The sequence below is a fragment of the Cadophora gregata genome, assembly GCF_030347475.1.
Source record: "Cadophora gregata isolate MNR1 chromosome Unknown scaffold_11, whole genome shotgun sequence".
Classification (NCBI taxonomy): domain Eukaryota; kingdom Fungi; phylum Ascomycota; class Leotiomycetes; order Helotiales; family Ploettnerulaceae; genus Cadophora; species Cadophora gregata.
In genome coordinates this window covers 862,045-889,232 of record NW_026695934.1, presented here as the reverse complement: position 1 = coordinate 889,232, position 27,188 = coordinate 862,045, and the positions used below count along the sequence as shown (strand labels likewise).

Here is a 27,188-nt window from a genome sequence, read left to right as displayed (position 1 = left end):
GAAGACTGCATTGCGTTGCAATGAATACATAGCCTGGCACATTTGAGCCTCATGCAACCCACTCTCTTCACGACCCCGTCTCTCTCGCCAACTCTAAGCGCTTGACTTCCAACGAGCCCTCGAAGCTCCTAAACCATATCGGCCAAAACACAGCATCAACAAGGCGGCTGAGCCTTGCTTATGTATTGGTGACGACGAGCTCTCGCACACCCGACCCTCTGCACCACCCAGCCCAAACCTTACCTACCATCACGACCCATATGCTCTCCAGATTACGATAAACGAACCTGATCCACCCAAACTGCTACAAACTTGGCGTAAACCCGCGCTGAGGCGCCAGCGTGAGCCCGAGACAAGATGGCTGCCTTTGTCAGAGTCTCGGGGCCGCCAAATAGTAACTTTCTCGTGGGATACCCCGGGATTTCGGCGACCCTTGTAAGCTTTACTTTAATTGTATATGGCTGTCAATTGTAATTTCGCTAACAAAAATATCTTCAGCCTCGTATAGAAGGCAAGGTTGAGATCAGACCCCTCACTGGGATTTCTGCGCCTGTTGCGATATCTCTGGTCCGGATCTGTTTACAAAGACGAGAGACGATACACCCCTCCGCCGAGTCGATAGCGAAGAAACACCTGGGGACGCCGAGAAGGGAGACCACAGATGTTGTGGGGAAAGAGCTGCTTTTATTCCGATGTCCGGCTGGGAGGGAATCAGAGAGTGTGGTGTTGATGGACCTACCGTTCGTACTGTTCATACCATTTGGTAGAGGAGGGGAAGAGACGAATAGAAGGATACCTCCAGCTTCATTACAGCTTCCAAGTCGAACCGCGGAGACATTCTACGAGCTAGTAGTGACAGTTCAGCAAGGCCAGGAACAAAAGAAGTTCGCATTCCCAGTACCAATACAGAGATATGATACCCTTTCGACTTTTGGAATGTACAATCGACCCGAAGCTGCGGAGAAGACATCGGATCATTTGGTTACGTTAGGCATATCGTTACCTCGGTGGTCATACGGCCCCTTGGACCCTGTGAGCGTTTACATCAAGCTTTCGCCAAATCCGGATTGGATGAGCAAGGCGAAGAAAGTCACGATTCAGAAAATTACTATTGGGATAGAAGAGGAAATCACATACAATCCTGAGGGAGACGAGCCAACGAAGAAGGTCAATCGGATAGCCAAGCATACACAAACGGTCGGGGTCAGAATGCCCGAGGCTGGATACTTCACTAATCTTGGCCTCGTATTTCCATCCAAAGAGCTACGGGACCCAGAAGGAATCATCCGTCGAGGGAAGGCTGCATTTCCAATGTATGCAGTCAATTCATTCACTACTACAGGAACTCTTTACAAGATCGAGTTCTTCCTGATTATCAAGGTATTTGGATTTTCCATATTATCATATCTGTGCTAACGCAGTCAGGCACATATGTCCGCAGCTAGAGACATTGTCTTGAGGCAACCAATTGTGGTATGCCCACTCGATCAACAGGACTGTAAAGAGGAAATGGATGCAATAGAGCAAGCCGCTAAGGACGCATCACACGTCGATCCTCACAATCCAATGTTACCCGCGTGCACAATCATTCGAGCAAACGACAAGGAAGCACTACGAGCATTGGGATGGACGATGGTGGGAGGGCAACGGAAGATGGTGATCGAATGACGAATCTTAACCAACCTGTATCGATCTACAGAATCACAACCTGCGACGACGGAGATACCGATTCCCATGCTCTGCCTCCATGCCATTCCAAGGGGACGAAACTCCGCATTGAAGCAACTGCGGATTTTCGATCACGTCAAGCATACAACCCGGAGGACTTTGGCGTACAAGGTGGAGGCGGGCTAATATACCCATATTTTGGCTGAAGCAAATCACCGCCGCATACTGGAAGAGAAGAGAAGAGATAATGACATTTGCAAGGATTTATGGGGCGGCAGCGAGTGAAATATCCAGGATTAGTAAGACCACTGGATACTATTTCCAGGACGATTTTCTACCTAATCTGTCCACCAATTTTGAGGGCTGGATATGATGGATGGATGAACATGTTGGATGATCATGAGTAAATGACCATTCTTGTACGACGTACATTTTAGTTGATAATGAGAAGAGACGAGACGAGATGAGATAAGAGATTTTACGATAGTCTAGGAAGACGAAATGATACCAACCCAGTTCTTGCCAAACATGCTTCACAGGTTTTTTTTTTCGCGTTTGGGAGATGTGTTGACTTGTTCTTTTGTGACTGGCTACTCTTGACACCCAACAGCTGCAGTCAGTGCAGATCCAACGGTCGGCTTTCCTCCTAAGTTCCTGTGGCTGAAACTCCTGATTGGGTAGTCGAGAATCGAAGCGCTGGACGTTTGTAGGTCTATGTTATATGCAGTTGGATATCATTTTGATACGATTGCGTGATTCGTAGAGCGGGGACATGGATAACAGATAATACATTTCTCCCGGCCAATTTCATATCTGCTTGGGATTTCACATTTGCGGGGTTCTAGATCTCTCAGATACTTGCATTTTACCCTCCCATAATGGGTCTGCTGCAATGTCCCAACCCAACCCTAGTCTAGCTATTCTCTCCCTCATCATGCAAAACAATCCTCACATCGAGCCATACATTGAAAAGCCTTCCACATTGTGGCTTATCAGATCTTGCTAGTAGATAGGGACCAACGTAGCCCGCATGTGCAATGTCAATATCGGGTTTGGTAGCATGGTACGCTACCTAAATATGTGCCGTGCCGTTTCTAGGAGGGGGACGTCCAGCAAAGAGGTGGGCGGGTGGGGTAGAGCAGTAGGTAGGTCTCGCTTGGAGAGGGGACTTCGCTAAGGCGTGTTTAGGTTTGATGAGGGGTAGGAAGGGAAGGTGGGAAATGGCCGAGGGGTTGGGAACGGAGACCACTCCGGTTTAGCCATGTGAAATGCGGAGGTGTTGCTGCTTGTTGAGTGTTGACTACAATAGGATTGGCTTTTGTTGTCATCGTCTTTGGGGCTGTTGACTGTGTGAGAAAATTCTGGGTCAGCTGGTATGTTACTCAACCACTTTCGAAAAGGAAGGTTATTTCAACAACGTTGATAAGAGAAATTAAAAATTCTTGATTAAAATTGGAGATCTTTGAATGGCCCACAATAGGTACTCTGGTCAAGTGTTTTCTAGAACAGACCATGGACGACAAAATGCATGAGACGCTCATCCGTAACAGCTACACTGCTGAACATGTCTTCCTCCGGAAATTATCGTATCCCCAGAAGTGACTGTCGAAAGAGACCACCTGTGACCGTTATACATTGTTTGTAGGACCTCCACAGAAACCGAACTTGATTTGCGTCCCGAGAAGCATGATACCGGCTTGTGCCGGTGCCTCTCTGCGACGAGAAACTTGGATTCTACATGGTTACTTTTGCATCTGCCAACAGGTCCCGTGGGTGATAACTCATCAACATCCACGTCAAACTTTAGCGTCTCTTCCCTGCCTTTCGGCTGCTTGCAAGTCGCTGCTAGGCTCGCGAGGAGCTGCTCAGTGGTATCTTGATCTTAGTGCTTGGGAGAAATCTGGTCATTCCAATGAACCGAATTGAGGACAGCTTCAATTTGCTCCTGATCAGGTGTCCTTTTGGAAGCTATTCAGCCCAGTCTCCGGCTTCTCGGCATGCTTGTTATTGCACTTCTTTTCTCTCGACGCCTCAGCGTCACGGCCTTGATCCTCTTGAAGGTCGAAGAGTATCTGCCTGATGTGATCTCGCATGAAAGATGCAGTTGGCAATACGATTTCATAGTCCCGAGCTTGAAAGATATCATGGATGAATTTATCGGGATCCTTAAGAAACTGTTCGACATAATTCAGAAGGAAAAGACCGCAATCAACATAGTTGGTCTGCCGAGGAATATTGACTGCAGTGGCTCCGAGAGATCCAGGGACAGGAATACTGATCTTCTTTTTTGCTTTGATCTCCGCAACCAGATAATTCTTTAGGTTGGTGCAAGTTGGGGAGTGCTTGAGACCAAGTGAGTCAAGGGTGATAATTCTGGGCTGAAGGGGGTCGAATTTGCGTAGGGCCTGGGGCCTTCCTGGCCTTTTCTTGCTTGCTAAATAATTGTCTTTCGAGACATGGGCTTGTTCTTTGAGGTCCACTGAAGCGTTCAGTCTCTGCTCAGCTTCCGACATCCTTTTTATTTGGTTAGTTCTCTGCCCAGCGCTCATCTTGTCCAATAGATTTGTTATATTGCTTGACAATGACCGAGAACCTGAATCGACTAGTCTATTCTTGCACGCATGATCTTGTAGATCTTCGGACCTGTCTCTATTTTCTGCAGGCTTTGGAGTTAGAGATCCCTCAACCTGCTGAGTGTGAAGTCGTGCAGCGTTGCAGATAATCGCCACGTACCAATGAGTGTCTTCGTTGATGGGAATAATGATGTAGTCAAACGACAGCAAGTCACACTTGGAAGTCCATCTTTCAACGGCTTCGTAGTTGATGCCCCGTTTTCCCTTTACGCCTTGAGTCAAGGTCTTGTAGAAAAACGTGTTATGAAAGTAGACGCGTTTTGCCAATTTTGGAGACTCCTCCCCGAGGCGATATGCTAGCCAGCTGAGGTAAAAGTTGATGATGTTATCATTCAAATACTGTCCCTCATCCAGCCTCTCAACATCATTCAACTCCACCGTGGTCCTCGACTTCTTGTCTCCTTGGCGTGGATACACGACCGGACCTTTCCAAGACTTGGCCCAATTCTGGTTTTTTTCAGTCCACCGTAGTGGACTTGAGGAGCGCACAGTAGGTTCTTCATCATCAACAATGCTGAAGGACAAGCGGCCCCTATTGCCGTAAAAGGAATCTGGATCATTCGACCGGCAGGCATCAGCCGGACCATCCGAGCAATCATTATTGGGTCCTCTTGATGACCGGAGGCTCCGTAGTGCCGTCGATGTCTTTCCTTTTCTTGAGGAACTCGCATCTTCAGGTAATTTTCTCTTTCTGAGAGTAAGGTTACCATGGCTATCCTTGGGTTCATTTGGATGTTGTCTGTCTACGGAGGCTCCTTGTTGTCTGGCACTTTCCCCTTCTTGTCCTCGTCGTTTTGTATCTTCTGTTTGTCGCAATCGAGTCTCTACAGCCCTAGTCCCAGACCTTCTCAAAGTTTGAGGTGTTTTCGGTTCCCTGGAGTCAACTATTTTCCGGATGTGAACAAACTTTCTATCCAGCTGTGCACTAGTAGGTTGAAAAGTTAGTTTGTGAAAGTGAAATTCATGAGAATACTGACCTATCTAATACAACGAAAAGAATAGTAGAGTCGTGTTCTTTCAAGACGTCGCAAATTTGTCGTGCATCCTCAGTGGTGACAAATTCCAGGAATACCTTGGTTGAACCTTTGGCAGTGGCGTATTTATGCTTGTGTATGACAAGTTTCTCACTATAGGGGCTCCGCTGGACTTTCTGAATGGAAAGTGGCTTAAGAATCAAGTCGTGGATTTGGCCTCCCTGATCGTCGTAGGCCGCCAGCATTCCGCTGGTATTATCTTGGTGAAGATACCAATGCCGGAGTAATTGAGGTCGCATCCAGCAGTGAGACTCAGAGAAGATGCTCAAGACTGGATATTTCTTGGTTTTCGTGGCTAGTTTCGCAGCTTTCGGAGGGCTTCCTATGTCGGAGATGGGTGCTTGATCCTTTTTAAATCGTTTCGGTTTCTTGATCTTTGGGAGCTTGTATGTTGGTGCGAGTTCGTCCTCACTGATATCTAGGATATCAATTGAGTGTCGTGAATTTTCTCTTGGGAGCTCGCTCTCTTGCGCTGGCAGGTATGAATTGCTGGTTCTTGTCTGTCATGGATGTTACGGAATGGTCGGATTGAAAGTCCTTTGTCGGCCTGCCATCATACCCATCGGACTTTTTAGATAAACAAGATCCGACCCGGTTTGATTGTGGAGTAGCGGAGGTTGAAGACAATATGTCCCGTGATTCGTATACGACGACCTGCGGGTATGATTTCCGGAACTTCTGGAAAGTAGAAGCCGTTTCTTGTGCATCTACTTCTTGATCAGAATGTTCCGAAACGCTATATACACTAAGATCCGTATGATCTGGCTGTGGAGAAGCAATGCTTTGATGTGAGATACCACTGTCAGGTATTTTTGAAGACAGACTGGCGGAGAAGTTGGATTGTGATTGTCTGTCGTGATTTTCCCTACTAGCATGGTGAGGACGAGGATTCACCCGCCTCTCCTCTCTTGGAAGCTCCTCCAAGCCAGCTGCTATGTTTGCACTAGAATATCTGCGAGCAGGACTCTGGTTTGGCCTTCGCACTGACTTTCGATCAGGTAAATGATCGGTCTTGTCTAAATCAATGACAGCTCTTGAGGATGATCTACTACTATATGAGTCTGCGTTAGATTCCTGAATAGTTTGCAAGTATTCTTTCTTGCAGCTGTCTTTCGTCTAAAGCTAATGGAACCCATTAGGAGAGGAGAGTTGGTGGGTGTTCGGAGGTAACTTCAGCGTGTTCACAGGCTTGAGAGTCCCTTGGACTCCTGGACGGTTGTGAATTTGTGAGAAGTATTGGTACGTAAGACAAATAGTGGTTATGATAGTACATACCGTTCGGCTTGGAGGCAATTTGGTCTCGATTCATGTCTGAGCAGTACTGGCCTGCAAGAGTGATCAGTACCGAGTGAAACCATGTGTCTATCTATTAATTCACCTTGAACCATCCTCCATCTTAGCTGAAAGTTTCATGCTTGAAAGAAGCTCGTCTGGTCTATCAATACCGTATTGGTTCTTCAATATTACATCCCATGTGCACAGTCATGGTCTGTGGCGCTGGGGTAGAAGATACAGACTCTCCGCGCTTGAACATGACCAGCGAGTATTATTATCATTGAGATCAAGTTTACAAGTCAATTTCTCAAGACAAGTTCACGAGAAAAGTGGTTTCCGCTGTGTTTTGGATGCCGAATGAGTGTCAGAACCAACTACCGGTTGATAGAAGGCCATGGCCAAAAAGACGAGTCCTGGCGGATACTGAGGCCTGAGGCATCCATACTTATCCATGACACAACACAAAACTGCCTGACTGCTGCTGTTCTTTGACGAACTAGTATACCAGTTTTGGGTATGGGACGAAGCATAGAATAACCACTGGCAATATTCATGCACTTACCACCACAAGTCTCTTCAATAACTCAGCCTGGTGGTCCTTGGACTCCTGGGTCAGGGTACAACAGTGACATATTCACAGTTGATTGCAATGATCCAATGGAGTTGATTGGTAGAGCTGAGCAGTACCCGAGTTTGAAGTAGGAAGTCCTTTCACTTAGTGTACACAGTTCTCGTTTCATACTTGGGGGTGATATTTACTTTTCAAGTCTGGCTCGCTTGCTTAGCCTTTGTCGATTTAGCTGTAGCTCAAAGCTTACGTATCAACTTTGGCATTACAGGCACTCCATAGAAGCCAGACACCATGGCAGAAACGTTGCCTGAAGTCTCTCCCTTATATTGTATCAAGATAATGTGCACTGGCTTTGTGAAACAGTTCGAGCTGTTGAATCATGCGTTTTTGGTCAGCCATGGGGTGAACGAAGAAAGCAGGTCATTTCCCCACACGAAAACCTTGGCGCGTCAATCTCCACGCTGCCTCGCGTTCCCCTCCTCAATCACCGTCCCTCTCCCAAACCCCACCAACATCCACCAAAATGTCGTCCAGCATCACCCGGCCACCAGCCGCCTCTTCGACGAGTGCGCAGCCAGAAAGGTCATTCTTCGAGCAACAGCGGGAGATTCTGCTGCAGGAGATTGGCATTGTACGTCTTCCTTTTTTTGTGACAGGATATAGAGAAGACGCGCTGACGGAAATTGCAGAGCTTTGAACATGTATTGGCGAATATCAACAAACTGAATCGATCGCTGGAGGGTGTCATTGCTGTGATTAGAGCCTTTAGGGATTTGGAAAACTGGCTGATGGCTTGATAGGTCGGAAATGAATTCGGCTCAGTTGAGGCACTATGGTCGCAATTCGAGAATGTGATGGCTAAAGATCCCGACGCGGAGCCAGAAGGACAGGACGAAGAGGGAGAAGATGGACATGGAGAAGACGAGACCGAGTTGAGTGAGGCGCAGGGAAATGGTCGATAAGGGATTCGATAACAAGGCGTTTGGAATTCACGATACCCAGGGAGAGGAAGGTGATGGATGTATGTCTTATTTCTACAAGGAAAAGGTCATGATACATAAGAAAATCCCGTTGTGCAATGCCGGCCCAGGTCCCTATTACTCAGAAGAAGCGACAAAATTGGAAGAGAAACCCAATGTCCAGGAGAGAAGAACAGCAATGCTCGGCCAGATCCATATCCCAGCCATTTTCTGCATTGCTTCGTGTATGCAGTTGAGTCGTAGGTCGTAGCGAAATCGTAACAAGGTCGTAGCTTACAGGAAACGGCAGTTCCGCTTCTTCTTCTTGATCCCACCAAGTTGCGGACCTGATCCTCCTCCAGACGATGATGTTTGTTGTTGGCGTTGGTTACTCCGATCATTCGCGACAACTGTGTTGATAGCCTCTGTGAAGATTTCGTCCACTCCGGTCATCTCCTTACTACTGCACTCCATATATCTCGCTCCCATCTTGCGTGCCACGTTCATTCCTTGCTCTTGCGTAACCGGCGTCAATCCTTGGGTTTTGAGGAGATCGATGCAGGTACGCTTGGTTCGAAGATCTGATTTGAGGCCGACGAGGACGAGAGGAGTGTATGGGCAGAAATGAAGGACTTCGGGGTACCACTGAATTGCGTGAGCATAATCCTTCTAGGATAGTTGAGGCGCTTACCTTGTCCATAACATTGTCTAAAGAGTTGGGGCAATCGATGGCGAAACAAACAAACAACAAGTCGGTCTCTGGGTATGAGAGAGGACGAAGACGATCGTATTCTTCTTGTCCGGCCGTATCCCACAGAGCTAGCTCAAGTGTCTTGCCGCTTGCCTGGTGAGTTGGGTATGTGATGTAGTTCTCAAAGACTGTGGGTACATATTTCTATAATCGTCAGTCTTGTCATTGGATCATGGATAGAATGCCCGTACCTCTGGAAAGTAGCCTTGACTGTAACTGATCAAGAGACAGGTCTTCCCACATCCTCCATCTCCAACAACGACGATCTTCTTCGAATATGCTGGACCCTCCGTAACGTTTGTGACTGCTGACTCTCTGCCTGAAGAAGAGCTCATCATTGTACTGACTGTCCCTTCGCTGGATCTGGCGCTCTGTTCACGACGTGTGGGCTTTCTCATTGGTGCGTCGTACTTTTCCGACATATCAGAGCGCCGGTTGTTGTAATAATCTTGTTGCTGATATTGCGCCGACATATTGACTTGGACGAGCAAGCTCCGACAAGCGGGACGCCAGTGACGTATTTGGCTGGCAGTGAATCTCAAGGTAGGTATGCGGGAGTGCTTCTAATTATGCCCGATGGTATGTAGAAACTATGATGGGAGTTGTCTTGTATTGGGAATGAAAGCGTTGAATGAAACCTGGGGAGGCTCCTGGGTCGAGATGGATGGGATGGGATCTGAATGAGGAAATGTAAACAGCGTTGCTGTATAGCAACGAAAACGCACCACCAGGCACACGCGACGGCTCCTCGGCCCCTGCCACATGGCTGACGATCTGCACCCTCCACCAGCCAAACAGCCCGGCAGCAGCCTGAGGTACAAACACGGAGCGCGGAGCTTCTCAACGGGCCCGAGGCATCGTGTCGTGTCTTGAATTCGAGGATCTGAATGTGGATGTGGATAACGCCCCTCCGCCTGTCAACTTCACGAACCTCCACGCTCCTTTACAAACCATTGGATTCCTCCATAGTGTTCGTCGTCTCACAATTGTCTCAAACATATACTACATGCAGCGACGACGATGTCCTCGACTCCAAAAGGCTCGGGCGGCCTAGAGCTCGAGGCGTTTCCAGATGCCCCGCCATCGATAGCAGTCACCGCGCCAGAAGATGTCATTGATGCGGGTTTGAGAAGTCTAGATCATTGTACGTCTTTGGGACTAGTTTGGCTGTTTGTGCTGTTGCTTTTATTCATTGCTTCGTCCTCTTTTGACGATGTTGCTGCTTGGCCCATGCTGTCTACCCACCTAACCCCCGCATTGAAGCTTCCAGCTAGACTCTCCTATTTGTTTACTTGCGATATCTTCTCCAAGAAAGCATATTGATCATTGGCAGACAAGCGCAGACTTCCACCATGGCGATACAATTTGCGACAGAAAATCCTCCCCCTGATACGATGGGAGACCCCATACTTGGCGTGGATGCAGGATAAGATGCGCTCACCAGCTCTCGATACGTATTTTGCAATCACAGCCAATCTGGGAACCCATACTTTCTTTATGATCTTCCTCCCGATTTTGTTCTGGTGTGGGCATACTTCGGTGGGAAGAGGGTGAGCTATTTCCCAGAACCTTAGAATGACGGCTGAGGGACATAGAATGGTCCATATACTTGCTACTGGAGTCTTCTCTACCGGATTTCTGAAGGACATGCTGTCTCTACCTCGCCCGTTATCCCCACCTCTCCACAGAATCACAATGTCAGGTTCGGCGGCTTTGGAGTATGGTTTCCCGTCAACGCACTCTGCGAATGCCGTTTCTGTAGCGGTATACTGCCTGTTTACAACACACTCACCGGACAGCCAGCTGCAGCCTTCAACAAAGTTGATCGTAGAAATACTCAGCTACACCTATGCGTTCTCCATTATCCTCGGCCGACTCTATTGCGGAATGCATGGCTTCTTAGATGTTATCGTGGGAAGCATTATGGGAGTTGGGATCTCAGCCATTGAGTGCATCTACGGTGCCGAGATCGACCGATATTTGCACAGCAGCTCTTGGATCGCGCCTATGGCTGTAGCGCTTGCCATCATCTGCCTAGTTCGAATTCATCCGGAACCCGCCGATGACTGCCCATGCTTCGACGATAGTGTTTCCTTCGCTGGTACTATGATTGGAATTGAGCTGGGTGGATGGCACTATGCGACTGGAAACTGGGCATGGGATGTTCCCGTACCCGCAACTGTTCCTTTCAGTCTTGAGCATATGGGATGGATCACGGTCATTGTTCGAATGCTGATCGGTATTTTGGTCATCTTTGCATGGAGAGAGGTTATGAAACCTACACTTCTCAAGTGTCTTCCTCATCTGTTCCGGACTATTGAGAAATACGGCTTCATCCTACCTCGAAAGTTCTTCATGCCTGCATCAGAATACCAGAAAATCCCTGCACGACTAAAGGTTGACAATGTCATGCCATCCGTTTCCGACCTACCGAGCCTCCTTACTTCGATTCGTCACCCAGGTAGAGGTCGTGCAGTGTCTGTCGGCCCTCAATCTGCTGCTGATGCATACGAGACTTTGGCCTACCGAGAGAAGAGGCGAAGAGACAGCTTGACGAACTCGAGCGATATCACATCAGCAGTGCAAGCGGCACATTCTTCGGAGAAAGGACAGCAATCCAAGGACCATTTCATCGTAGGCGGTGATGTTGATAAAGATGGAGCCGTGTCCCAAGTTTCTGGAATCTCGGGATCCTTGGGGATCAACAATGGCAATTTACCTACTCCAGCTCAATCTAGGATTGGATCTTATGAGCAGATGATGGGCCAAGGGCATGTTACTTATGCTCCTGCCACACCACCTGTGGCGAACGAAGAGCAGGATGATGATGATGCCGAGATTTCTGTCGGACAACAGAATGAACTGGAGGAGAAGGAGATGTTTTCACGACTGGAGAAGCCTCGTGTGAGGTACGATGTTGAGGTTGTTACGAAACTGGTTATTTACGCTGGTAAGTACTCCATTTTTCTGGTCAGATAACCACTAATTGGTGGAGGAATCGGATGGCTAGCAGTTGAAACCAACCCAATAATTTTCGAGATCCTGGGACTGGGTATGGGTCATCTTCGTCCATTCCACTAGAACTTTTGCTTTTGGAGTCCAGCAGGACTTTCTTCTCGCTTCTTGCATGACCAGGTGTTAGGTTTTTGACGATTGGAACGACTTTAGGATACGATTGCTGGCGTCTAGGCAATTGGGCGGTTTTTTTCTTCTTCACATAGCGGTGTTTCCATACATTGGTGTACAGAGACTGCATTGCAATTGATGTCATAAGAGCCTGTGGACTTTTCTCTGCCTATGTAAGAGGCTGTTTTTCTTTCTTTTTTCGTTCTTCCGTGATAATTTGATTTGGCTTCTTTTGGGAATATTTGATGGCTTAGAACATATCTAGTAGCCTATCACTAGGCTTTATATATCATGGCACATTTTCAATGTTTATTGGGCAGCCAGCTTTGTAGGATTGGCAGATTAGGGTCTCTTAATATCCAGGAAGCGAATCCCTTGCTTGCTGCCTTATTAGGCATCCATCGTCTTTCAGTCGCAGCCAGTGACTGATACGAGGTGCCCGCGAATGCTGGCGGAGAAGCGCTAATGATCATGCATCCCGTCGATCGATTCGCAATTTTCTAAGGGACGTGGTAGGGCTTGTAGAGCCATTCACTTTTGTGTTGCCCTTATTTTCCACCTTGTTGCATTAAGGCAGAAAAGAGGAGAGTAGTTCCCTTCTTCAAGTTCCTTCTGGACGGAGTGAAATCCTGACTTAGATGGATTGGATTTGGGTTTATGAGCATCTATGTTGGAACCCGATTTAACTTCAAATTGGCTGGAAAGTGTTGTGTTCTACATTTTCGCGAACTTCCTCTAGTGGCGTCAGCTCCAAGACTTCAAACATGTCCGACTGCTAACTTGGGACAACAGAAAATGTCCAAAACGTACATCATTTTGCCCATCCAGGCTTGAAAGCGCGAGTCAAGAGAAAGTAAACAAAAGACCCGAGTCTAGCGACCTCCTGGGAGGCCCACTCTCGCTCTCGCTTAACTTGAGCCAAATCCTTCAAAGCGTGAAAACAGATACAAGTAGACACACCAAGGACCGAGTCTAATGTCATCACTACCTCTTGTTCTTCCCATCCCCCCATTCCCAAACACATCATAGTCCGATGCCAAATATCAAACAAGGTTCTCCACGATCTGGATCTCACTCGTAATCCCCGCCCCACATGCCAACTCACCGCCTCCCCGTTCCGCAGGGCCATCCCATTCTAAATTCCATATGCGTCTTTACTAGCCTTCCAAATTCAATGTGATGTCCAATATCACTTTACTTATAGAGATCTGTTCAAGGACAGAGCTTGGGATTAATGCGGGATGGTGTCATTGTTTGGGATGCGGAGGATTTCTTGTAGGGCTGGCTGTGCTGGCTGGGTTGGGGTGGTCAGGCTTCTGTGGTTAGTAAGAGAGCTATCGTCATGTTGACGGCACGGGTTACGCTTTAATATACTATGGAAATTAATGCGCAGCATTATCTTTGGGAGGATGATAGATGCCTGGAGGGTGGGAGTAAGGGTCCTCGTCTGTGCTTGCCACTTCCATTGCCTGTGGCAGGGTAAAGCCAAGAAAGGAAATAAGAAATTCAACGTCAGCAATACGTCCTTCATAAATGACACCTCATGGCCAAGCGAAAAAATCTAGATACATTACAAGTAGATTACAGCTTCAGCCACCATTGTTAACACTACAATGCCGCGTGTTGAACCAAAATCCGCCCTGTTGACAAAAGAAACGCAAAGGCCAAAAAAGCTTACAATCTTACGATATCCCCTCCTCGGCTCGGGACTCATCTCGAGCTCTAATTCCTCCACACCACATCCCCGATTCCGATTGAGTTACATATCTGCTTCCTCACGCACGCACGCACTCAAAGCGTCTACTCTCCTGTCCTCCTCTTACCTCTCACTTCGAACACTGAACTCTAAACCCCATCCCAACCTTCTCATTCCGTTTCATAGTAAGTCATGACAAGACCACAGCACTTTACTCTCAAAGCCGTTTGAACCGAGTGGAGTGGATAGAGTTGAATGAGAGGGCAAGTAGCGGGAGAAGGTTTCATCTTTCTTCTAGGGGCTCGAGGGTGTGCAGGGAATATCTTTGAGTGTTGCAGTGCGGGCGTTGTTTGGAACTTTAACTTTAACTTTCATCATGAGTGCTAATAAGAGCGGGGTTCTTGTCTCGCCTGTGGAAGCTTTTGCTTTTCATTTGGAGTCTTGAGGATGGAAAGGAATGCCTGTTGTAGATAGTAATGGGTGATAGGTCAGGTTGACTTCTGGGTTTGGTGATTATGTCATTGCACATGCAGGGTATTGGGAATGTCCCTTCAACAATTCTCAGTTTAAGCAGACGAAAACGTTATCGAGAGCTGTCGAACGGTGCGTGTGCGTGTGCGTAGATTGCTTCTCTAGTCATACTGGAAGCTTGAGAGGAGTACAATGACGATGCACCGCATGTGTTCGGATAGAGCATTTCATCTCGGATGGGACGGGGTGGCAAGAATATCATCACGAGCTAGACTTGAACCACGCAATTCGATGATGACGGTTTGAATTGTTACAAAACCGCCCAGAGACTTTTAGTCTTCTTGGGGTAATTTCTATAATACAGCTCTAACCAGAAGAGAAGTAATCGCGATCCGAAAAGCCCGTAGCTTGTACTTTTGCCCTTCCTTCGAAGAACCCTCGAACGCCAGGGCGTGATTTCACACCTGACATAGTCATGCCATTCTAGCGTTGGTACCGTAGCAATCCATGCTGTGCTCCGTAGATCTCAATCCGTAAGGAAAGTGATGATGTTTTTGTTGTGTGTTGTCCGTGTCAAGTCCGTCCTTCACGTCCCCGGATAAGGCTTCGCACTTCTCTCCTTTCCACCCGTCAAAGCCCTCAGCCTGCCCTTGAACTTAATGGCCAACCCCTCAACATTCTCCACAAACTCCTTAGGCTTTTCATCCAAGCTCCTCCTTGCGTCCTCATTACTGGTTCGGCCGAAAGTAATACTGCGTCGTCCAACGTGCTCCTTCATGGTAAAGTCGCCTTGCACAGGGCTGCTGCCTCCGTTTGACGAACCGGTGTTCCTCCTGCTACGGCCGGAGAATGTGAAGGACTCAGTCGATGCATTTGACTCGCTGCGTTGTTTGCGCTTCTCGTGTTCGTCCATTTGCGAGAGTATTGTGAGGAGGAAGTCGTTGTCGGCTGTTTGCTGTGCCAGTTCAGCGCCAGTGAGGGGTGAGCCTTCTGTGAATCGTGACTGTCGGCGCGGACGAGTCTTTGGTGTTATGGTTGCGATGGAGGGAGTTGGAGAAGCCATTGTGTTTGGCATAGAAATGTTGGCTTAGTGATGTAGTTGATGCGATGCGATGCGACTTGCACCGTTGTTCGGACGTGACAGTTGCAAGCTGATGGTATCGATGCAATGTTGATGTATTGTTCCGAGAGAATCGAGGTCGTGTGGTGAAGATGTTGATATCGATATGAAAGTGATGATTTGGTTTGGTGGAATACTTTTCAGAAAGAGAGATCCAAAGCACTTGCTCCAGAGACACACCCCGTATATCAAGTGCAAGTGCTTCCTCTCCTGCACCTTCCCTCCCTCCCATGCATCCACACTCGATCGCTCCACACCACCTCCACCCTCTACCTCCCTCCCACCTCCCACCTCCCACCAACCCAACGACGACCAGTGGACCCATGACGAGTCTCAGGCTGCAGCTAAGGGGACCCTGCATCGCCCATCCCTCCCGCAAACAGCCTGAATGATGAATCAGGGGGGGCCTGGACGCCTCTGCGCCCGCTCCACGAATCCAGACCACGCCGCCCCTGTTGTTTTGCCCCCGTCTGATACAGTACGAGCAGTCGACGATCGCAAGCAGGCCGGCAGCACCTGCACCAACGGCACTACTCTGCCTCATGAAACCAGAAACCGGGCATCGTATCCTGGAGTTCGTCTCAGCCGAGATAAAAAATGACCAGGAAGAAGAGAAAGCACACTACGCTACTGCCTCCTGCCGAACTTCTTTTCTACTCTACGGGAGACTAGACCAAAGAGCTGATCCATGCGTACAAATATCCAAGGGGGGCAATAATCGGAGGCGATGATCCGGGTTGCTGCCGCTGCCACGATGCTATCCGATGGACGATCCTGATAACAGATTCGGGCATGCAGACATCGCCAGATGTGGGGCAGGACTTTGTTCATCTTCTTATTAATCCTCTTGTTCCCCCTCCATACTCTCCAGCAATGACGAGATTCATGCCGTGTTCATTAATTCCTGACTCGCTTGCGTATACAGGCTGAAGGCCGTCACGAAGTCAGATGCCCAACCCAAACTCCTTTGGCAGAAGGATGCGTAGTCACGCTTCGTCTTCTGAAAATCATTTGTGTCCTTTGCTTCTTGGTGTATTTTTAGAGTATTCCCTCAGTCTCAGTCACCCTCTCAGCGCGCGGCGCCCGTGTTTAGGGTGAGCGAGTACCGCTCGTTCGTGGTCTTTTTTTTGGGCGGAGTGGATGTCCCGGGCGGCTTGGAGAGGGCTTGAGACAGGACGTAAGTGGCGCGCCCACCTACCCCTGAACCCCTTCGCTTCAGGGTCGAGTTCGTCTGCTCGGTAAGGCCCGGCCGAGGTTTTGGCTGACTACTTCGGGACCGTTCTAACACCAAGGCTTGCGAAGAAACATCTATTAGGCATATTTTGTGAGACCGTAGAAAGGGAGTGAATAATCACTGTGTCTTGAAAGCCTAGGTTCCTGTCCTGAAAAGATTCGATACGTCGTGTGACGGAATGTCGTATTGCTCGCCGTGACGTGTGACTGCACTGACTGGGCGTGGAACTAAAGTCCGAAAGATCCACTATCGAAATTGATCAGCGGCATCCAGGCCCTATGGGCTTTTGATAATACGATCCCATGAGGATAAGATCGATGCTCGATGGCTTGACGACTACTTTATTTTATGGGCCTTGCTTAAAGATTCGGATAACGGTAGGGAACAATAATTGGTTCTGATTGCAAATCTGATGCTCTTTAGGACACAACGACAGCACTTCAGTACTGACATCTGATATATTCTCAAGGATGAACAATGACAACTGGAGAAAGGAAGTAATCGATGCTGTCTGGTAACAGTAATGTATGGTCCTGACTAGGCGCATCGTAGCAGGTTCCTGCATTTCTAACTGGATACATGCGAAATGGTTTCTGGCTATGAATCGTGACAAGAGAATCAAGGGTTGGGAACATAGCGCGAGAAAGATACCATGCCACGGTTGAATGCGACCTGCCAAATCCATTCTCTTGAATGTCTATTGTATGGAGATCAACAATATGATCATCCAAAGGTCTGGCTTAATTGGCTGCATTGGGCAAAACCATCTGCACATTCCCCGATCGCTTGTATTTCCAAGGACCATCATGGCAGCCAACACTTCAGCACTGATCATGACCACGGCCCACAATGTCGAAGTCTTACTACTTCTCACTCCCAAATTCATACACTGTCAACTTATCATCTTCCGCCGCGGGACTTGAGAAGTTGTCAAAGATCTTCGTAGCTCCGCTCCAACTCACAAATCCCACGATCCCACGCAATATCGCAAGTCCCCATTTCGTCTGTGGATTCGCAATTGCTGGAGCTCCTGGTGGCAAATTCTGTGCTTTCTCGATGTACGGCCTCAGATTCTCCTCATACCCTTGGAAAGCTTTCTCGTAATCCATGCCATGCTTCGCAATCTCTCCTGCGAGGACATAAGCACCAGTGATGGCACAACTGGTTCCCATACCTGAAATGGGAGAGGGACAATAGCCTGCGTCGCCGAGAAGCACAACTCGTCCTTGCGACCAGCGTGTCATTTTGACTTGAGCGATCTCTTGCATGTAGAAATCCTCGGCGTTGTCCATACCCTCCAGCACTCGTTTGGCCTCCCAACCCGCGTCTGAGAACATCTCGTGCATCTTCTGCTTTTGCTCTGCCACGCTCAGCTTATAGTAGCCTTGCAGCTCAGGAAGTGGATCCCTCGTCACTGTCAAATATGCTCGCGTTTGACCCGCGTTATCTGGCCTTAGTAGGATCCCTCTTCCGCCCGTGGTATTATACCACTCTGCAAATTCGCGGTCTGACTTCTTATACGGAATGGAAAAGTACGCCGCATACTGATGTAGAGCCTTCATTGGATTCTCAACATCCTTGAATGCAAGCCTTCTTGTCTTCGAGCCTTGCCCATCAGCACCAATAACGATATCAAAAGCCCTCGTCCCACCCTTCTCCAGGAGCACCTCAACCTTGTCACCCGTCCCAACCATTTTCGTCACATGATCCCCAAACACGTACTCAATCCCCTCGACACCTTCCGTAGCTTCATAAAACACGCCTGCCATCTCTCCCCTCAGAATCTCAATCTCACTCGTGAAGCTACGTCCTCCATCTTCCCTAACGGGAAACTCAGCGAGTCGTTTCCCCGTCTCGTCAACGAATGCTAGACCGGCTTCTTTGGTTGTTCGCGAGCGTATCGCGTCCTCGAGTCCCATGCGTTGGACGACAGAGAGACCGGCGCCGCGGAGGTCGATCTGCTGGCCTGTCGAACGCATGCATGGGGCGCGTTCGATGATGGTCGTGTGAATGCCGGCGCGGGCGAGAAAGAAGGCGCATACTGGGCCGGCGATACCTGCGCCGTTGATGAGAACTGTGGGTTTGGCCATTTTGGAGGTATGAATGGAGTGAAATAGGTTGAGAGTAAGAACGAAGAGCTGTGAGAGGAGAAAATGATATTGACTGAAACCGAAAATATGATAAAGCTATCGACTTTGTCTGCAAAAAGTGAGTTGCAAGATTGAATTAAGGGATATCCACCTTCCTATCCCAGGAGATCCTCTGTTATATACTTATCGAAGTCGAATAAGAAAGTAGAGAAGGTTGCCGATTGCAAAGCGTTGGATACTAGCATACGGCTGAAAGTGACCGTACCGGACGGCATTTTCTGAGCAGTACGTCCGGCATATCCTGACATCATTCAAAGCTAACCATTGTGCAGGCTATGAAAGACGGAAACAGGCGGCGACACGATACAGGAGATATAGGGAAAGCCTGGATCGGTGGTACGCGATATATCAGAGTGGATTTCTGAAGTACCTCGGCGAGATGAGGAGTGATTGCCAAGATCTTCGACAATAACACGTGACCTGAATAGGTCAAATTTCTTCCCACTGTTGATGAGCAGATCGGCAGCGGCATATCTGGGGAATTTCCAACATGCATCGATCACAACAATGTCCAGGAAAGAGTGCACGGAGGATTTACAGGGTGCCATCATTCATCGGCCATTTGATTGCCCATGTCAATAACTAAAGTCAGCTGACTGCTCTCTTCATACTGAGGCCTCCTTGGACATATTTTGAAGGTCTTCCATTCCCCTCAGCAAGGGTCTGAGAGTATATAATGAGGTCCATCCAGCTCCTATATATCTCTATTGCCAAAGCCTCATCCAAAGTCGGCGCTCATTCAGAAATAGCATCGATTGAGGACCAAGCTATCGCAACGTCGGAGTTGGAAAATGGAGTCCTGCCTGAGAATCCTTCCAAATGACAGTGGCGTCTCGTGAAAACAATCCTGAGAGACAAAGCCAGGGTGTCACATCAAGCCACATTCATTTTCGGTTGGGCAGTGTTCCGAGCTGCATCTGCGGCTGAGCCAAGAGAGGAACGACAATCGAATCCAGAAAATACCAGAATCGTTTCGTCCTGTGTACCCAAAGAACGTCAGACTTAATGAGTCAAATCCAACTTCTCTCCACCGTGCCCGCGGCTGGGGAACACATGGCGCATGCAATCAGCACCTCAGAGGAGCGCTCGTTAGCCGAGCGCGAGCTCGTCTCCTGGGGCGGCTATGGCCTTCAAATCAGTCCTTGCCCCGAGGGAACTTCATCTTGCGGAGATAGTTGTTGTCCAAGTTCATACAAGTGTTCATCTGCTGGGAATCACAAGGATAATTTCTCTCCCACTGAAGCGATATGTTGTCCTACTGGTATGTGACGTGGGAACAAGAACCCCGATTATTCTCACTGCTGATCTGCCCAATCTTGCAGATGCGGATTGCGCTGCAACTGTAAAGGTAGTACCTGCCTGCGCAGACTCATCCTGGGGCCTCTATCATGCTATTGCAGAGTTCTGTTGTCCGGTCGACTATGTTGGTGTCTATCCTGAGGGTGGCACCGGGTTGATGTGTTTGTCGAGCAGTTTGCCGATACCTTCGGATAAGTTAGCAGGGAGCGTAAGACACCCAAAGACCTGTGTTCTTATGAATGATGCATGGCTGATATGTATTCAGGTCAAGCAAAACACGAGCACAAAAGCTGCTGCCGCCACGCCTAGTCCTGGCTCGAAGACCACCAGCGCAAGCTCAGGCACTGTTACTTCTGGCGCGGTTACCTCTGACGCCGTGAGCTCAGACACAGCTACCTCCGATCAAAATTCTCAGTGAATACCCACAAGCATTTTTAATGCAGCATGTTAGCTAAAACATGATAGATCTCCTACTGGAACAACAGGAAACTCTACCAAATCTGGCGGCCTTTCGAAGAACGCCACAATTGCCATCGCCGTTCTCGCTACTGCCCTTGGGCTCCTGTCCATCTTCATCATCGGATACTGTCTGTGGAGAAGAAAAAGACGGTCGACCAGACAATCACAATCTTCAGCAGATCCTCCAAATACCCAATCCACAAACGCTTATGCTCATTCTTCTACGACGGAAAAGATCCCGGCTGCACAGCCAGCCACAGCGAAGCCTGGGGAAGTTCACGTCAATGAGTTGTTGGGGAAGAATGTTCTATACCCACCTGGGACTACTGAGTTAGAGACTTCTCACCGAGCAGAGCTATATGATACTGGTCGCGTGCAGTAGATCGTTGTTCGATCTTATGCTTCTGTTGAGAAGCCGGATGAGATATGTTTCTTTGGGGCGAGGAATATTGGGTGTCAGGCGCAAAGTGTGTATTTCTCCTACTCTAAGGCAGGCGTTGATACTACGCTCTGGTTGTATTTTGGATAGTTTCAGGAGTGGAGAATAGTACTGGGCTCCGTGCGAGACTTGTGGAGACCGCAGCTCATTGTTGTAGGAAGTATACATATTCAAGAGATCATTGATATTGCAAAGTAATGTACTAGTATACTAAGCACACCTGGAATACTGTTAGATGTTGAGCTGAGCATGTAAGCGCTTCCTCGGAACAAGCTGATCATTCTCTCGTCAGATGTGATGGGCGAGTCGAGACGATATTGTGGATAGCGCGAGCTGGGAGTTTATCAAATGATTTGCAGTCTCGAATCTGTTGATTGCCCGACAGTTCACAATCCAAGAACAATAATTCATCAGTGTTGAAGTCAGCAATTGCTCATGGCGGCCATGTCCTTGGCGTCTTCCTCGCAGGGCTCACTATTATGGGCAATTAAGACTCAATACACAGAATTCCCCTCTAGATCCAAAGAAGCGTGTCTATCATCGTTGGACGGTGAGCTACTGTTGCACAGTAGCAATAGAGTATGGTTCGTCTTGGTTTGGCGGCCTCGCTTAGAGAATGGCTTTGTTTTGGCTATTTCTATCTAAAAAAACATTTCATAAGTCACGTCGTTGTTGAATCCCGGGGTGGTATGGAAAATGATAAATGCTCCTTTCCCACACCACACCAAGACAACTTATTTCTTAGCATATTCCGAGCTGGCTTTCAGATTTGAAAGTCTTCCCTACCGTTAGTCCCTGCCGATAGAGTGTGGCTGACAGGGCGATGGGAAGCTTCCATTCTCTGAAATTCCTATCTCAAGACCTCAAAACTTAACTCAAATTCATTCATGGATTTTTTTTGGGCCTAATGCTCAACGTCATGTCCCAGGACTCATCTTTCGACCCCTAAGTCAACTAAGCGATATATTTCAAAGACACACTTTACATCCCGTTGCGGCGAGCAACTAACGGTTCCAGTAATCGATCGGTCGTATGTACCGGTAGGAAACGTAAGTGCGTTTTGCAATATCAACAATGGAGCAATCAAATTGTGAACTACCTCATTGTTGACTACGAGCAGCAGAATTTTCCCATCTTGTAGAGTATATCGAAATTAAGCACCGTTGTACCTGTTATATCCATCTCACATTACTCAACGCTTGCTGGGCTCAACGGTGGCTCAAAGAGTGGCACTGCTGTAGGTGTTGTACGTAGCTGCATGCTTGCCGCTAGTCTCTGAGTTGCCAGGGTGGTATTGGAGATGGCAAAGACGTACCGAAAGAGAACGATTCAGCTCAGACTTAGAATCACAAACCATAGAAGATCCCAAAGCCGTGGACAACATGGCAGGGTGAGCTCGCCCAAGGTTCCAGTCTCGGAGGCGTTGGGCAACACTTCAATACCACCACATGAGCTTGACAGTGCGCCATTCGTGCAGAGTTGAAACAGAACTGCGTCAACTAAGAGCTGAGCTGCCACGAATCTGACAAGAAAAGCAACTGGATTGCTCAAAGTCGTGAATGTGGACACCAAATGTCCTGTCAAGAAACCACAGCATTCTTTGGCCCGCCCCCCACGTTGAACCAAACTTAATCCATGTCATGCATACCGTAAGCATCCATCCGATTAATCTCCGAGCATCCGAATATTTTCATATAAATCCCAAACGCATCACCAAAATCCTGCCCCCAGAAACGCCAAGCATCAACTGCCAAGCCCTTCTCCCCTAATCCTCACATCTCGAAGCGAGCAGTCGTTCAAGACGTCCAATCAGCTCCTCGACTCAAGTCAACAAACGCACCTCATCCGAGATTTTCATTCTGCCCCACTTCCAGCCCCGGGCTCGTCGCCCGTTCGCGAAAATGTGCACTGGCTGCTTTTGGAAGCGGAAAAGGAAAGCTGGGGAGATATCAGATGATGAGCCGAATGTTCGTCCTGCTGGAGTAGGAGAGAAAAGGTCACCGAGTCCGGGGTCTAGAGTCCCAGCGCAGGTTGCGATGGCGCAGGCGCAGGCTATGGCACAGGCGGAAACCGGGGCTACTTTGGGAACTGGGTCCGCTATTGGAGGACAAGCAGCACCTACTTGACGTCCGAGGTCCTGGGCATAAAAGGCTTGTGGTGAAGATAACGAGAAGGTTGGTGGATGTCACTTCAAGGCACTATTTTGGGCGCCTGAAAAGATTGAGAATTCTGGCGTCTAATTGGCGTTGGGACATGGCGTTGATTCGGTTGATATTGGACATGAGATAGAAGATGTGGAAAGAGTATTAGCTTATGCGCGTTTCGCGCCATCTACTGTCACAGTTCTGCTGTGCTAGAATATCTGACGCTTTAAAACTCTCCTGGTATGCTTCTCTTCACTTGCTCTGCTCTAACAGCCACTTCATCCCCTTTACACAATCCTCCTGGAACTTCACGCTGAAAGCTGCCGTCGTCCACCAACTCCAAAAGCCATGTGGCAATCCAGGGTATACATCAACCAACGTCTTAACACCGTTCTCTTCTCTCAAGATCTCCTCGTATATAAATGCTTCATCGCGTAAGGGATCTAAGCCGCAGATCTGGAAATAGGTAGGTGGTAGTCCAGCGTGAGATTCGAAGAGCATTGGGGTTCGAAGGTTCGAGTTGGGATCTGAATTGTAGTGCTCTGATATCTCAGTCAGTATCTATCCCAGATAGAGAGGCTAAAACTCAGGTATTTCTTACTTTCAAACAAATCTATGGTGTCCTGGTTCAAAATAGGTGCTTGCTTGTTCTGCTCGCGACTCAAATAGAGACTCTTGTATTGCTTCGGCACAAATCCAGGTGGTATGCAGGCAGGTATAGAGAGATATGCTCCCGTCAGAGGTGGAGAAAGCTGGCCGTCGCGATAAAGATGTGTAACAATCGTCCCAAAGTTTCCTCCGGAGCTGATGCCTCCAACCAAGAATCCCTTCTTCGGATTACCTCCTAGCTCTTCGAAATGTGCTGCGGTCTGAACTGATCAGCCAAATATTCCAACAATCATACCTAGGATCGTACCCATTTCAGCGCATCATATGCATCATGGCAGGGCGTAGGGAATGGATTCTCCCGAGCCAGTCTGTAGTCCACATTCACAGCAATACCTCCAAGCTCCGTGAACTTCCTACACAACAAAGTCTCGTTTTCCAAGTTCCCTAGAACGAACCCACCACCATGATATACGACAAATATGGGACAGCCATCCTTTGGCGGGCTTTTTGGCTTGTGAATGCGAACAGCAATGGTGGTTCCGTCGCGAACGGGGATTTGCCGATCCTCTTCCACATAAGTCGCCTCTCCCGCAGGTTCGTTCGCAGCCGTCAATTCTTTTTTTCTTGCAAGCAGTACAGCTCGAAGCTTCGGGAGGTCTGTATTGGCATTCAAGCCTTCAACATAGGGTGAGCTCTTCAGGATCTGCGGTACTAGTTAGTGGGGTTCCTCTCTTAATTGGAGGGTGCAAACCTCTTCCAGTTCTGGATTGATCTTCGCCAGAGCGAGCTGTCCTTCAGGAGTCATCATAGCTGCGGCCTTTCTCGAGTATTATCTCCTCCGCGAATCCGGTTGGAAAAGATGGGATGGCCTCCATCTCTTTTATTGTTCTCAAGGCTGCCCTTATCATCATTGCTGATCCAGAGCTGGCACTAACCTCGGCGCGATTTATCCAAGCGGATTCAAACACGGGCCGACATGGGAAAGTATTCGCAAACATGGCCAAAAGGAGGCAACCTCCATGATGCGTGGGTGGAGATGGGATGATTGATTTCACGATTGGCTGTGAAGGTTGCGGATCTGTCTGCACTACTCTGCGGGTCGTCAAAGAATATCCCTGGCAAAGCCTCGCAATCCTTGTCACGGACCTTAAATTCTTCTTTGGACCTCACTTAATCCTAGATATCCCTCTACATATTTTCCACATTTCACCACTGTTGTTAAGTCTTCATGCCATTAGATTACTACAGTGGGATTTTGTATCAGTGATCCATGGGATCCCAGCTCAGTCAGATGGGTGACAGTGGAGCTTCACATCTATCTTTCGCACGGTGACTACAAACCACAACCTGTCATTCAGATTGCTTCACTCGTAAGGATTACAGTATCAGTTCTAAACAGATGATGTTTACTTCATGTTGACCAGCGTCATATAAAATTCTTTTCGAGGGTTAAATTACGGAATGTCCCTGGGCACCTATGCATGGAAGCTGCGAGCTTGATGAAGCTGTCAATTCTCGTACATGCTACTAGGCTGGCAGAGAAGTGTTCCGAAACGCCGAAGATGGGCAATACAGCCATGAGGAATCACCTTCTATTTATCACATATTCCATTATCATTGCCCCTTTCATCCAATAAAATTGTCCAAGACGACACCATCTGTAGTTCCCCGCACTAAATTGGTTCGAGGACAACCCCACCTCCCACCATGCACCTCCCAGATTCCGGGAATGCCCCAATACGATACCGAGAAGGCTTCGGGACAGGGAGACAAGACGCCTTTCTGTCAGGGACCAAGATACATGTTCTCAAGCTTAACTGGTACCAAAACAACCAGACTTTGTTTACATTCAACTTGTATCTTAGACATTTATGAGCCTAGGAGCTATATGGTCAACATCTGATATCACAAAATGTCAACATCCCGAAATGTGACGTCTTCTGCAGCCCCAGATCGTTCTGCAATCCCGGACAGCACCACGGCTCACGAGAATCCTTGGTATAACCAGGATTTCGACGGGTTTCGAGTTTCCGAACAGCCTCTGTTCCAGCGTCGGCCCATCAGATTAGTATGTGTCGGTGCAGGTGCAACTGGACTGCAGATTGCCTACAAGGCAGAAAGGTTGTTGAAGGATGTCACTTTGCAGATTTATGAGAAGAACAGTGATATTGGAGGGACATGGCTGGAGAGTCGTTACCCGGGCTGTACATGTGATATCCCAAGTCACTGCTAGTATGAGTATCTGCTTCATGAGTAGCATTTGCTAACCTTGAATAGCCAATTTAATTGGCATCGAAATCCCAATTGGAGTAGCTTCTACTCCGGTGCGGAGGAGATTTGGCGATACCTCAAAGAGGTGGCGACGACTTATGATCTGGAGAAATATGTCAAATTTGACACAGCAGTCGAAAAAGCCGTATGGCAAGAAGAGGAAGGCGTTTGGCAACTTACCCTGGTCTCATCAGATGGTTCTCGCTTCGAGGATACATGTGAGGTTTTGGTCAACGGCACCGGTGTTCTCAAGTTCGTCACTTCAGTGGGCCAAATTTGTGAGTTATACTGACTCTCTGCAGCGCTTGGAAGTATCCCGATATACCTGGAATCAAAGACTTCGAAGGGAAACTGATGCACAGTGCAAGATGGGATTCGGCGTATGATCTCAAAGGAAAGACCGTTGCGGTTATTGGTGGTGGCTCGTCAGCAGTCCAGATTGTTCCTCAAATACAACCAAGTGAGTTCATAAATTCCAAATGAAGCCTCTCCTTGCCAATACTTCACTTCCCTATAGTAAGTAGCACTACACTAATTCTCAAGCAGTCGTTGGCAAACTCATTCCCTTCCTCCGATCCCCAGTCTGGATTACCCCTGGCCTTGCGGCAAAATTCGCAGGCCCTGGAGGGACGAACTTCAAATGTACACGTCAAATATGCCGAGCTTCAGCTTTAGCTAATAGATCTAGACTCACTATCCCAGCTGAAAGAATTTAATACCGACCCCTCCGCTCTCGACAAGTATTGTCGTGAAATGGAAGGAGCACTTAACAAGCGCTTCACGATGGCAAGTCTCTACCGCAAGCTCAGCAAGCGAGCCCAGAGCTGATATCAAATAGTTGCACAACGAAAGCGAAGACCAGAAGAACTCGCGAAATCTCATCACAGATCTCATGTCCAAACAGCTCAACAATGATCCTAGGCTAACCTCAAAAATTATACCCAACTTTCCACTTGGCTGCCGCCGACTGATACCCGGCTCCGGATATCTGCAATCACTTACCAAGGAGAACGTGTCAGTCATCACTTCCTCTGTTGCAAAGTTCACAAAAAAGGGCGTCATCGACGAGACAGGTTTAGAGCACGAGGTCGATGTAGTCATCTGCGCAACTGGCTTCAACGTCTCTTTCGTGCCCCAATTCGAGGTCATTGGACGTGGAGGGAAGAGCTTGAAAGAGGAGTTTGGGGAATTACCGAAGACGTACCTGGCGGTGACCGCCCCTGAGTTTCCGAATTTGTTTTGCAAGTTTATTCCTAGCTGCCCAAAGAGCATTTACTGA

At 48.3% G+C, this 27,188-nt stretch overlaps 10 protein-coding genes across 10 annotated transcripts; 5 read left to right on the top strand and 5 right to left on the bottom strand.

Annotated features, from left to right (window-relative positions):
* The first annotated feature begins 171 nt into the window (after positions 1-171).
* Positions 172-2,192, top strand: ONS95_002390 (uncharacterized protein). Its single transcript, XM_058495644.1, has 2 exons — positions 172-435; positions 499-2,192. Exons 1-2 carry the CDS (start codon positions 358-360, stop codon positions 1,414-1,416), a joined length of 996 nt encoding a protein of 331 aa, XP_058354372.1. The 5' UTR covers positions 172-357; the 3' UTR covers positions 1,417-2,192.
* Positions 2,193-2,403: 211 nt separating this feature from the next.
* ONS95_002389 (uncharacterized protein) lies at positions 2,404-6,978 on the bottom strand. The gene is made up of 4 exons (XM_058495643.1): positions 6,714-6,978; positions 6,611-6,661; positions 5,279-6,380; positions 2,404-5,226 (listed from the first exon to the last, which is right to left on the bottom strand). Exons 3-4 carry the CDS (start codon positions 5,572-5,574, stop codon positions 3,618-3,620), a joined length of 1,905 nt encoding a protein of 634 aa, XP_058354371.1. The 5' UTR covers positions 5,575-6,380; positions 6,611-6,661; positions 6,714-6,978; the 3' UTR covers positions 2,404-3,617.
* A 726-nt stretch (positions 6,979-7,704) lies between these two features.
* Positions 7,705-8,143, top strand: ONS95_002388 (uncharacterized protein; the record flags this gene model as incomplete). The annotated part of the gene is made up of 3 exons (XM_058495642.1): positions 7,705-7,812; positions 7,871-7,933; positions 7,982-8,143. The coding sequence occupies 3 exons, from the start codon at positions 7,705-7,707 to the stop codon at positions 8,141-8,143; spliced, it is 333 nt and encodes a 110-aa protein (XP_058354370.1).
* Positions 8,144-8,434: 291 nt separating this feature from the next.
* RHO4 (Rho GTPase) lies at positions 8,435-9,364 on the bottom strand (the record flags this gene model as incomplete). The annotated part of the gene is made up of 3 exons (XM_058495641.1): positions 8,435-8,785; positions 8,832-9,035; positions 9,083-9,364. 3 exons carry the CDS (start codon positions 9,362-9,364, stop codon positions 8,435-8,437), a joined length of 837 nt encoding a protein of 278 aa, XP_058354369.1.
* A 547-nt stretch (positions 9,365-9,911) lies between these two features.
* ONS95_002386 (uncharacterized protein) lies at positions 9,912-11,972 on the top strand (the record flags this gene model as incomplete). The annotated part of the gene is made up of 4 exons (XM_058495640.1): positions 9,912-10,035; positions 10,225-10,441; positions 10,487-11,841; positions 11,887-11,972. 4 exons carry the CDS (start codon positions 9,912-9,914, stop codon positions 11,970-11,972), a joined length of 1,782 nt encoding a protein of 593 aa, XP_058354368.1.
* A 2,798-nt stretch (positions 11,973-14,770) lies between these two features.
* ONS95_002385 (uncharacterized protein) lies at positions 14,771-15,259 on the bottom strand (the record flags this gene model as incomplete). The annotated part of the gene is made up of 1 exon (XM_058495639.1): positions 14,771-15,259. One exon carries the CDS (start codon positions 15,257-15,259, stop codon positions 14,771-14,773), a length of 489 nt encoding a protein of 162 aa, XP_058354367.1.
* Positions 15,260-17,401: 2,142 nt separating this feature from the next.
* On the bottom strand, positions 17,402-18,628 carry ONS95_002384 (uncharacterized protein; the record flags this gene model as incomplete). Its single annotated transcript, XM_058495638.1, has 1 exon — positions 17,402-18,628. The coding sequence occupies one exon, from the start codon at positions 18,626-18,628 to the stop codon at positions 17,402-17,404; it is 1,227 nt and encodes a 408-aa protein (XP_058354366.1).
* Positions 18,629-19,693: 1,065 nt separating this feature from the next.
* On the top strand, positions 19,694-21,094 carry ONS95_002383 (uncharacterized protein; the record flags this gene model as incomplete). The annotated part of the gene is made up of 3 exons (XM_058495637.1): positions 19,694-19,949; positions 20,011-20,401; positions 20,453-21,094. The coding sequence occupies 3 exons, from the start codon at positions 19,694-19,696 to the stop codon at positions 20,826-20,828; spliced, it is 1,023 nt and encodes a 340-aa protein (XP_058354365.1). The 3' UTR covers positions 20,829-21,094.
* Positions 21,095-23,193: 2,099 nt separating this feature from the next.
* Positions 23,194-24,734, bottom strand: ONS95_002382 (uncharacterized protein). The gene is made up of 3 exons (XM_058495636.1): positions 24,390-24,734; positions 23,946-24,341; positions 23,194-23,898 (listed from the first exon to the last, which is right to left on the bottom strand). Exons 1-3 carry the CDS (start codon positions 24,444-24,446, stop codon positions 23,584-23,586), a joined length of 768 nt encoding a protein of 255 aa, XP_058354364.1. The 5' UTR covers positions 24,447-24,734; the 3' UTR covers positions 23,194-23,583.
* An 816-nt stretch (positions 24,735-25,550) lies between these two features.
* On the top strand, positions 25,551-27,188 carry ONS95_002381 (uncharacterized protein; the record flags this gene model as incomplete). The annotated part of the gene is made up of 6 exons (XM_058495635.1): positions 25,551-25,870; positions 25,916-26,161; positions 26,212-26,369; positions 26,456-26,551; positions 26,598-26,695; positions 26,748-27,188. The coding sequence occupies 6 exons, from the start codon at positions 25,551-25,553 to the stop codon at positions 27,186-27,188; spliced, it is 1,359 nt and encodes a 452-aa protein (XP_058354363.1).

What these genes read in the sequence shown, in the direction of transcription:
- ONS95_002382 (XM_058495636.1), bottom strand. Translation starts at nt 24,446, where the DNA reads ATGATGACTCCTGAAGGACAGCTCGCTCTGGCGAAGATCAATCCAGAA. An exon ending in TCAATCCAGAACTGGAAGAG is followed by an intron (nt 24,342 to 24,389) that starts GTTTGCACCCTC and finishes CTAGTACCGCAG; the next exon opens with ATCCTGAAGAGCTCACCCTA. An exon ending in CATATGATGCGCTGAAATGG is followed by an intron (nt 23,899 to 23,945) that starts GTACGATCCTAG and finishes TGATCAGTTCAG; the next exon opens with ACCGCAGCACATTTCGAAGA.
- ONS95_002390 (XM_058495644.1), top strand. Translation starts at nt 358, where the DNA reads ATGGCTGCCTTTGTCAGAGTCTCGGGGCCGCCAAATAGTAACTTTCTC. An exon ending in CCGGGATTTCGGCGACCCTT is followed by an intron (nt 436 to 498) that starts GTAAGCTTTACT and finishes AAATATCTTCAG; the next exon opens with CCTCGTATAGAAGGCAAGGT.
- ONS95_002389 (XM_058495643.1), bottom strand. Translation starts at nt 5,574, where the DNA reads ATGCGACCTCAATTACTCCGGCATTGGTATCTTCACCAAGATAATACC. An exon ending in CTTTTCGTTGTATTAGATAG is followed by an intron (nt 5,227 to 5,278) that starts GTCAGTATTCTC and finishes TCAACCTACTAG; the next exon opens with TGCACAGCTGGATAGAAAGT.